General features: G+C 58.8%; 1 protein-coding gene across 1 annotated transcript in view; it reads left to right on the top strand.

Annotated features, from left to right (window-relative positions):
• UBAC1 (UBA domain containing 1) overlaps positions 1-9,918 on the top strand; it is a 19,254-nt gene continuing 9,336 nt past the window's right edge. Inside the window, exons 1-6 of the mRNA XM_010828881.1 lie at positions 1-208; positions 4,079-4,199; positions 4,963-5,036; positions 8,328-8,435; positions 9,404-9,506; positions 9,781-9,889. Coding sequence (XP_010827183.1) covers positions 71-208; positions 4,079-4,199; positions 4,963-5,036; positions 8,328-8,435; positions 9,404-9,506; positions 9,781-9,889 — 653 coding nt within the window. The 5' untranslated portion in view covers positions 1-70. The remainder of the gene's footprint in view (positions 209-4,078; positions 4,200-4,962; positions 5,037-8,327; positions 8,436-9,403; positions 9,507-9,780; positions 9,890-9,918) is intronic.

Raw genomic sequence — 9,918 nt, 5'->3', positions numbered from 1 at the left:
GCCCTGGTGACCTTCAGGGACCGGGCGGCGGGCGCAGGCCCGAGGCCCGGGCGAAGGCGGCGGCGGCGAGATGTTCGTGCAGGAGGAGAAGATCTTTGCGGGCAAGGTGCTGCGGCTGCACGTCTGCGCGTCCGATGGCGCCGAGTGGCTGGGGGGGGGGGGCGAGGACACCTCGGTGGAGAAGCTCAAGGACCGCTGCCTCAAGCACGTAAGGCCGGCCACAGCTCCAGACCTCCCTCCTTCTCCCGCCGCCCCCGACTCCCGCTGGACGCTGGGGCTCCGGACCGGGCGCTTTATCCTCTACCTTCTGGTCTAACTCCCCTCAAGACAGCCCGGGAGGCCGGGGCGCGTCGGGGACGCGGGCTGGGAGAGGCCAAGTCGCCGCCGGAACGGGGCCTCCTGCGGTTCCAGAATCCATCCATCCGCGCTTGCTGTCGCGGCGAGGTTCCCGGAGCTGGGAGTTTAGAGAGACCCGCCAGGAGAAGCGCCTTCCCCTGACCTTGCAGAGCCGGCTGCTTGGAGCCGTTTTCTGGGGCTGGCATGGGGGCCGGCGCCTGGCTCCGGCCACTGGTGCGCCCCCGCACCCCCTCACCGTGGTTGGAATCACTTAAAATAGTGTGGCTTGGCCCAACTGGTCCATGCACCCCTTGCTATCCTCGGCCTTTACGTGGATTACGCGGGCAGGTCGGGGAGAGGGCCATTTTTTAAAGTTTGTTGAGGTGAAGCACCCTTTGTAGGTTCCTCAGAGGGCTAGTCTTTGCCTATCTCTTTAAGCTTCTCGACTCTGTAAGGCAGGCCAAGACATCTGTCCGTGTGACTCAGGCTGCCTCAGGAAACTCTATCCTTTGCACGGTCTAGAATCTCCATGTCAGAATTTAGGACAAAGGAGGCCACAGCCTCTCACTGCATGCCTCATGTAAAAAGTGTGCCTGTGTGCCGTCAACTCACACGCTTGTTCTGGGCCCACCAAGAGTCTAGCCCTGGTCCCTTCTGGTGTGGTCTCCAAGCACAGACTTCCAGCTATTGTTTTAGTGACTCCCGCAAAATGATGTCGGGTCCTTTTGGGAGTACGGTTCTGTGGAGTTGTTCTGTAATTGTCGCAAGCATGCCAGAGAGCATTCTGGTTGCCAGAGTCCCCTTCCGGAAAACCCTGGATGTGAATAGCGTCTTGGTCTTACGTCAGGGAGGAGGGGGATGTGGGCTCACACACTTGGGCAGCTATGTTTTGGCCGTTTCTATTTCTGACGCAGTGACGGGTGATTTCACGATCTAAAAACCACCATGACAGCACTCAGTGGGAAGGCTGGGAGCCCCCTGAGCGTCCAGACTATTAGAGCGAGGCTCGCTGCTTGCCCAGTGCAAACCTCTCTGAGATGCTGTGTCCACCCGGTCAGCACAGGAGCCCCTTAAGGGCTGGAATACCTTAATTAAAAAATAATGCCACTGGAAAAATGGTACCAGTGAACTTGTTGGACACACGGTTGCCACAGACCTTCAGTTTGTGAAAAGCCCGGATTGTCAGTCGAGAGAGCTGCATGGCGGTGGAGGCCGTTCACCTGCTGAGTCAGGCTGGGGGGCAGCGGGTACATTGGTGTGACACTTAGTTTAACTCACCAATGGGAAGGATTGGCATAACCATCAAAACGTTATGTTCTGGAGGGAAAAAGAAGCAAGAACTCTTAACCTGGGGTTAATGAGGGAGCCAGTTTCATTAGGCTAACTATTCACATCATGCTGCTGATATTTTTATTCCAGTTGGTACTGAGGCGTATCATTTGGAATGTTTTCTGACATTATCCTGCTTTGATGTTTTCTGGCATTATCCTGCTTTGAACAGAGATCTTACTCCACTCTGTAGATTTTATTCCCGGCCGAGGCGAGTGGCGGGCGAGCAGCAGGGGACTTCCACAACCAAAAAATACCGGCATACATTTTGGGACTCAGAGCTGAGCTGTCAGGAAGTCCTCACACCTCTGTGCCCATGCCGTCCTGGGGGCAGAGTTCGCGGCCTTGTGAGCCCGTCAGGAGGCATTTCCAGTTAGGAAACGGGGTTCTCGAGTGTGTGCTTGACTATCACCCGGGAAGCCTGTGCATTAAGCTTAGATCATGGTGTCACCTCTCGGCTCGGGCTCCTCCTGCCTGGCTCCCCGCCCTGCATGCCTGAGCCAAGGTTCTCTGTCCCTTCCTCCTGCCTCTCTACCCAGAGGGGACACTGTGGGTCCTCTCCCAGCACAGGACCCCTGGGAGCTTACTGCTTTTTGTACGCTTTTTGTTATGCATATGCATTTTTAAATGAGTAAAGCAACTTTGTTAGTGAAGGTTTATTATCATAACTTTTACAGAAACGGATCGCCACTGTGGCCTTTCCCTTCTTGGTTTTATATACATTGGGACCACTGTGGTGGTCTCTAGCCCAAGCTTAGATCACAGGGCAGAGTAAATTGGAGGGTCACGATTTTAAGAAAGTGGCCCCCCGCGACACGGTGGGTGTTTTCTGTGTGATAAGCTTGCCGGCACATAGGCTGCTAGCAGGGCTGGTAGCAGCACACCCAGGCGTGTCTTCACGTACTGATGTCAGGAGGAAGAAAAGGCCATCTCCAGTCCTCCGGGAGGAAGCGGGCTCACTGGGGCCCGGCCCCTGCCCCAGCCGTGGGCTCTGGCCGGCTTTCCCACTGCCAGGGCCCAGCTCGCTCCAGCGCCTCTGCCGAGAACAAAGGAAAGAGCGAGTAAGCAGGCCTGGTATGGATGACTCAGGCTTGTGTTCTGCTCCTGGCGCCTGTTGACAGGCTGCAGAGGACAGTTTTTTTTTCAGGAGCCAGTATGCGGATTGTTTTGGAAAATTGTGTTTCATAGACTGCATCCTGAACTTGGCACACCAGCTAGCCTGCAGATTTTAGAATTAGAAGAAGCACACCCAGTATTTCTGGGAGCAGAGCCATCGTGAGAGTCCGGGGAGGGGTGTCTCTGTCATACATGGTCAGAGTGTGTCTCACTGTTGGCTGGTTTCCACCTTTGTCCCCACAACCCCCCCCCCCCCGCCCCCCCGGCTTGCTTGCATCTGTAGCCCTGAAGCCCGCATGACTCCTCTTTCCTGTTGGGTTGCTGAAAACTCTGGTTGGTCTTCAGACACGAGTGTTGAGAGGTGAAGTGCAGGCTTAGTTTCTCCCTCCGTGAGCAGTTACATGTCCAGGGTATCTGATGGCAGAGGCGGGTGGAAAGGCGGCCCCGCTGAGCTGAGGATGGTGAGGACCCCGGGGCGGTGCCTCCCCTGTGTTGGGGCAGCCTTGGCTTCAGCACCTCTGCCCCCTCCACTGTGTGTTTTGGGGTTTCGGAGCTGCCGATCAGTAACACAGTGATGTGCCAGGTGACCCCTTCCAGCTGCCAGGCAGGCCCTGCCCGCCGTATCTGTAGCTCACTGTGGGGCCCCTGTGGCCGTCGCTTGGTGGGCTGGGGACTGAGCTGAGGCCATCCTGCCTCCTCGGGGTTTTTTGGGTGTTTGCGTGGTCAGGCCCCTATGGCTGCTCCCCAGGGACCAGCTCCTCTCAGCCGTGTCGCCGGGCTCCATCGAATGCCCCGGTGGAAGGTGGGGAGCAAGATTCCACGAGGAAGTAGCCAGCTTGGGAAACGCTGGAATATCGTCTGCTGACCTCCACAGCATGTGGCTGGCCTGGCCAGAGTCAGCTGGGCGCTGACCACACCCGACCCACTCGGATCTTTAGGTTCTCGGGAGACAGCAGACCTGCTATTAGCATCTGTGAATCGCTCTCCAGATCTTTCCAGATTAAGGAGCGGTTCGAGTAGCCGCTGGTGGGTAGCAGGGCGTTCTGAGTCTGAGCCCTGAGCCTGTTGAGCAGCACTTGGTGGCCCAGTGGCTAGGTCACTGCCCTTGGGGACTAGGGGCTGTGGCGTGTCGGCGGTTGCCGGGGTTCTCTGGTTTCAGTGTGGCTTTGACTCTTAGCGAGTAAGAAAACCAGGAAGTTCCTGGCGTGGCTTGGGGCGTCAGGTCCTGTATTATCAGTATCATGATCAACTTATTTTCTGTCCTGACACGTGTTCTATGATTTTGTTTGTTTCCTAGTGTGCGCCTGGGAGCTTAGAAGACCCCAAAAATGTGACCCATCACAAATTAATACACGCCGCGTCTGAGAGGGTGCTGAGTGACGCCAAGACCCTCCTGGAGGAGCACGTCCAGGATGAGGGTAAGGGGGCGAGGGGTCCCCGTCCCAAGCGGGCAGAGCAGGGAGACGCAGCAGCCACAGGTTTTCATTCTCCTTTGTTGAAATAAAGTGTGCGCCCTGGAATAAAAGAGCCCCAGCCTTCTGGAGAAGCCAGACGTGAACTCTGCTCCACAGGCTGTTTCCACGCAGAGCCAAGGTCCCCAGAGCTGCTGCGGGCTGTGCTTAGGGGACAGGAAAGCACAGCCGTGGGTTGTTGCAAACGTCCAGGAAGACGTTCTTACCACGCACGTCTGTCGATTGACTCTGAGTCTCCTGCATGGAGGCGCTTGCGGAGGAAAGTTGGGCTTCTGTGTCATTCAAAGCAATTTTATTTGTGAGAATCCCTTTCGTAGCCTGCTTTGGAAGGACTAGAATACTGTTTATCTACCTCGCTGGATGTCTAGTTGGCACGGGCACGGTTAGCTGGGCGCTGACCACACCCCAGGTGCCTTAGCATTGAGGGTTAAGACCAGACGCTCTGACCTCCCAGACTTTCAAAACAGAGCCGTTAAGACAAGCACGCCGGTCCCGTCTGGTCCCCTCAGCCAGGGTCTTGCCAGGCCGGAGCCTGTAGGGGAGCAGAGTCAGCAGACCTGGGGGCTGAGGGAAGACTGGGCCTCTGCGGACCCTCGTGGAGGAGGGCCCAGAGAGAAGCCCTGCTCCTCGGCCCTTGGGTCCCCCTGGTGCCCTCTGTGCCGCTTCTGGGTGTGCGATGGTAACTGGCTCGCTGTGCTGCTTTCCCCAGATGTGATACTGTTGATCCGAAAGCGCGCTCCAGCCCCCCTCCCAAAGATGGCCGAAGTCTCCGCAGAAGAACAGGTGAGCTTCAGAGTTTGGAACTGGCGATCTCTGTCGGGGGAGACTCGAAAGAGACTTCTGAGGCTGGCTGGCTGTGGGTCCCGCAGGTCCTGTGGTCACGGGCTTTTGTCACGGCCAGGCAGACTGTTGGCCGATGCCTCGCCTTGTGGCTGATCCGGTGACCAGCTCCGCTTTCGGGCCACGGAGAGGTGTGTGCTGCCTATTCCCCGGGTCGGGTTTACTCTCTAGCTCCCGTCCCTCCTTTTCTCATTTCCTGACATTAGAAGGTCAGGAAGTCGCTGAAGACCACCCACAACACACACAGCGCGGGAGCAGAGCGGGGCGCCAGCCTGCGCGGAGTCGGTTCCCGGCGAGGCCAGGGCCACCCATCCCGTCTGGCTCTTGCAGGACAGGCTGCTGCGGCCTTGGAGTTGGCTCTCGGCTGAGACCCCCCGCCCCCCGACGCAGGTGCCCCCGGAAAGCCATGCCTGCGCTCCGTGTGTAGTGGCTGCCCCAGAGGCTCGCTCCTCAGAGAGCCTGGTGCAGGAGGCTCCCCGTGCAGCGGGAGACGTGTTCTGTCAACAGGCCCTTCCCAATGCTTAGGCCAGGTGCCTGCCATGCTCGGGGCGAACGCCAGCCTTTGCTTAGCTCGAGGGGTAGAGTGTCCTGCTCAATGCTTCGAAATGCTCGGGAGAGTGTTCACCCCAAAGCAGGCAGGCCAGCCTCCCTGGGCTGGGCCCTGGGCCTGTGGCGGCCCGAGCTCTTTCGGGGCCTCCTGTGGGACAGCCGCAGGAGGAGGCCCTGCTTATCTGCAGCCACACCTGCCTGGGCGCGGGCACGCTGCTTGCCCGTCTCCGGGAAACGGATGGGGCCCCAGAGTCAGGCCTGCTTCCGAGAACCCCGGGGCGGATCCGGCTCTCAGGTTACTGTTTTGGTTGCTGGCAACTCCCTGAACCGCGGTGACTGTGTCAACGGCAGGCCCCCTTCACCCCCACGGCCCTGGGTGACTTGCCAGGCGGTGACCCTCACCTTTCCTCTGTGTGTATCTGTGGGATGAAATATTGTAAAAACGATCACGCCTGTTTTTGTGAATAACTCGTCTTTAAAGTCAAAGTAGTACGTGTATTTAGAGTCAAACGATACTCCAGTGTGTTGTAATGAGCAGCAGGTGCTTCTCCCTCCTGAGTCACGCGCTCGGGAGGCGAGTGCTCCGCATCCGTCTGACCCTGTCTCCAGTGATTCTTCTCCTGAGTTCTGAACAACATCCCGGGTTGATATTTTTTGGATTCTCAACTTTAGACTCTCGGTTGCTCCTTGGTGATCTGGGCAGCTCCTCCCTCGTCACCCCCCTGCTCCTCTGAATCTTGGTCAAAGATTCAGAATCCCTGTGGTTATTCTTGTATCAGTGTCGGTCTCTGCCCTGAGCAGTTTGCTAAAGGTGAGCTCTCCTTTTTTTGAGTGCAGTTTTTTTCCTGGAGCCAGTAATTGCTTCCTGGTTTAGTTTGTTCTGTGTGTAGGCTTACCACTCATTTTTTCAGATTCTGCTCCCAAACTGATACACCTGTCTGAAACCGGGGTCACAAGTGTGAGGCGGTCTGCTGGCGCCCGCTCCAGGAGCCACCCCTCAGCTCCTCCGGCCCGTCCATCTGCGTCAGGCGTGCCGCACAGGGCTGCCCACCTGGCTCCTGCCGCGGCTCCCGTGTCTGCGCGCTCCCTGCCCACAGGCCTGCCGGCTCAGAGCAGCCCCATTAGCACACAGGTTGCTGGGTCCGTGCCGGGCAGGCCCAGCTGGCCCTGTGCTCGGGAGCTGGAATCAGGTCTGCCTTCCTGTTGGGAGCCTCTGCTTCCGGCTTTTTCGGGTGTTTGGCAGAATCCTGTTGTGGCACTTTGAAGAGCTGGGGTCCCATTTTCTTGCTGGCCATGAGCCAGGACCACCCTCCACTCCCGGAGGCCACCTCCTTCCTGGCCTGCAGTTCCCCACGTCTTCAGAACAGCCAGTGGGGTAGCTCATGCGTTGGGTCCCTCTTGCTTTAATCTCGATGACCACGGTGAGCCCCGCCCGTCCTGTTTATGGACTCGCCCGATTAGGTCAGGCCTCCCCCAACCCCCCGCGAGGGCCTTGTCCTCCAGTCACTGCGCCCTGTGCCGTGACCTAGCCCCCAGCTGCAGCCCGCCCGCTCACGGGCCCCAGTCAGGCAGCCGTGAGTGCAGGAGTGAGGTCTTGGGGCCATGTGCCCTTGTGCCTGCTAGAGTCAAATGTCTTGTTCTCCTGGGTTGGGTGGGGCCAGACTCGCGCCAGCATCTCTGAGGGCGGAGGCCTGGAGGGCCTGTACACAGCCGTCAGTGGCTGCTGAGGGAGCGCGCACGCTCGATGGGCCTGCGCCCTGGTCCCCAGGCATTCCCGGGGTGTCCCCAGGGCGTCCCCGGGGCTGGCGGTGGAGCCGGTCAGCCCCGCTCTCCTTCCTCTGTGCCTGGTCTGTGCCCCTCCCAGACTGCTCGCACGTTGACCCTGGAGATTCTGGAAGTGCTCTGGGTACTTGTTGGTACTTTCCCCGCCTCATTTTCTCTTTTCTCTCTCTGGCACTCCTGTGGATGTGGGACCTGCTATCTGAGAGATGTTTGGTTTCCAATCAGGTGCTTGTTCTGCGATGACCTGGCCCAGCGTCCTCTGCTCTCCTGCCTTTCTGAGCACCGTGTAGCCTCGCTCTCTGCTTTCCAGGCCCTTCCTTCTCTTCCCTGCGTGTCTCTTCTTCACCCCCTCTCCCCACTGCTTTCTCTGTTGCACTAATTGCAGACTTTCTTCACGTCCCTGTCAGAGGCCTTGGGAGTTCACTGGCCGCTCTGGGCCTGGCGGGTCGTGCCCCCGGCCCGCACCCGCATTCTCCCGCCCAATACCCCAGGAGCCAAGTGGTGTGGGGCTGGGCCTGCCGTCCGGGGTCAGCATGGTGCCTCTCCTCCTGGGCTCAGGGCTTCTCGGGCTGCATCCAGGGATTCTTCATGGTCCCTCTGCGGTCTGCCTGCCCGCCCAACCATCGCTCCCGTGTGACAGTCATTCTGCGGCCCAGGAGGCAGTGTCTGTCTTCCCCACCCTGTACCGCCATGCTCCAGGGCCAGCAGGCTGCGACCGTCCAGTGTTCTGTCCCTGAGGCCACGCACAGAACTGTCCGGAAGCCTCCCTGCTCATCAGGGGCGTGTGGCTCCAGTTCCCAGGACTTGCGTGCTCCCTGGTTAGAGCTGTTTGTTCAGAGACCAGTCTTGCCTTTCACCGTTCTTACACTCATGTCTGCTCTTCTGATTCCTCTCCTGTGTTAGAAAAAACAAGAGCAGAAAGCCCCGGACAGAGACGCTATCTTCCGAGCCACCGCCAGCCTGCCCTCCCACAACATGGACCGGGCCGTGGTGCAGACCAGCGCGAGGGACGTGAGTGCTCACGGGGGCTTTGTGGCCACAGGGGGCTAAGGAGACCTCCTGAGAGCACTTGGGAAGCAGGATGTAGGGGGTGCAGGAACTCTGTGTGCTATATTGGAACTTTTTTGTAGGCAAATTAATTCAAGTTAAAAGGTTTGAAGAGACGTTGGGCCAATAGGATACTATGGGGAAATGTGAGTTTTGTCCTGAGTTTGGCAAAACCTTTTAGAGAGAAACCTGACTCTTGCTTATTTTGGATCGGAAGGTTAAAGCAGAGTTGGAGCATTTCCAGTGCTCCCGAGCCAGGGCCGGGCCAGGACTTGGCGCCCGCTGGGCAAGAGTTGGGGGTGGCGCCCCCAACACTGCAGGTCAGTCTGCGGGCTCTGCACGAGCTGGTCAGTTCAGGAACACGCCTCTGAGGGTCTCCTCCAGAGAGTTCTGTGTTGGCCAGGGCGTCTGAGGCCGGGCACATGTGTCTCTCGCTGGCCAGTGCGTGTTTCACAATGGCCAAGCTTCACTGTCGGGGAGACGGGCAGTTGGTGGGTTTCTGATGACATTCCCAGCAGCCCCCACTGCGTTGAGAAGATGAACTGGTTGCACTGAATGCTAGAGGCCCACAGCAATGGAACCCATGGAGTCTGCCTGTTTTGTTCAGTGAGGCCTAAGCTCTCAGCTCGCTTAGCGGCCAGCAGGCCAGACGCCTCCTCTGGGCTGGAGCTGAGCGACGGATCCTCTCCCGCCCGCCCTGCTGAGAGCCCTGTTGCTCTTCTCCCTGGTTATCTGGGCGTGATTTGCTGCACAGATTCGGAGTTTCGGGCAGGCAGTGTTGTTTCAGATCCAGGCGTGACTTGCCACACAGATTCGGAGTTTCGGGCAGGGGTGTTGTTTCAGATCCATTGACTCACAGATTCGGAGTTTCGGGCAGGGGTGTTGTTTCAGATCCAGGCAGCTTTGTTGAGCGTCTTGTGCTTTCACTGCAGTTCCAGACGGAGCTCCGGAAAATCCTGGTGTCTCTCATCGAGGTGGCTCAGAAGTTGCTGGCGCTGAACCCGGATGCCGTGGAATTATTTAGGAAGGCAAACGGTAGGCGCGGGCCCGGGCGGAGCCCACCCTCGGCCGTCACTGCTCACACTCCCCACGGAAGGGGCAGTAGATGGGCCTTGTAGATGCCTCACACTGTCACCGTGTCTGCATGGCGAGGGCTGACGGGTCTGTCTCGGGTTTTCTGAGGTGTAAGAGGTCAGCCACAAGCGTCTGGTGCTCAGGCGGGGCGCTGGGCCTGTGGGGAGCTTGAGGAAGCACCCCTTGTGTGGCCGGGCACGCCCCGAGCTCTCACGGTGCCATGTCTGGCCCACAGCCATGCTGGACGAGGATGAGGACGAGCGCATGGACGAGGCAGCCCTGCGGCAGCTCACGGAGATGGGCTTCCCGGAGACCAGGGCGGCTAAGGCCCTGCGGCTGAACCAGTACGTCTGGGCCCCCCGCCGCGGGTGAC

The sequence above is a fragment of the Bison bison genome, unplaced genomic scaffold (assembly GCF_000754665.1).
Source record: "Bison bison bison isolate TAMUID 2011002044 unplaced genomic scaffold, Bison_UMD1.0 scf7180017858753, whole genome shotgun sequence".
Classification (NCBI taxonomy): Eukaryota; Metazoa; Chordata; class Mammalia; order Artiodactyla; family Bovidae; genus Bison; species Bison bison.
The sequence above is the reverse complement of the archived record's forward strand: the minus strand, read 5'-3'. Positions and strand labels throughout refer to the sequence as shown.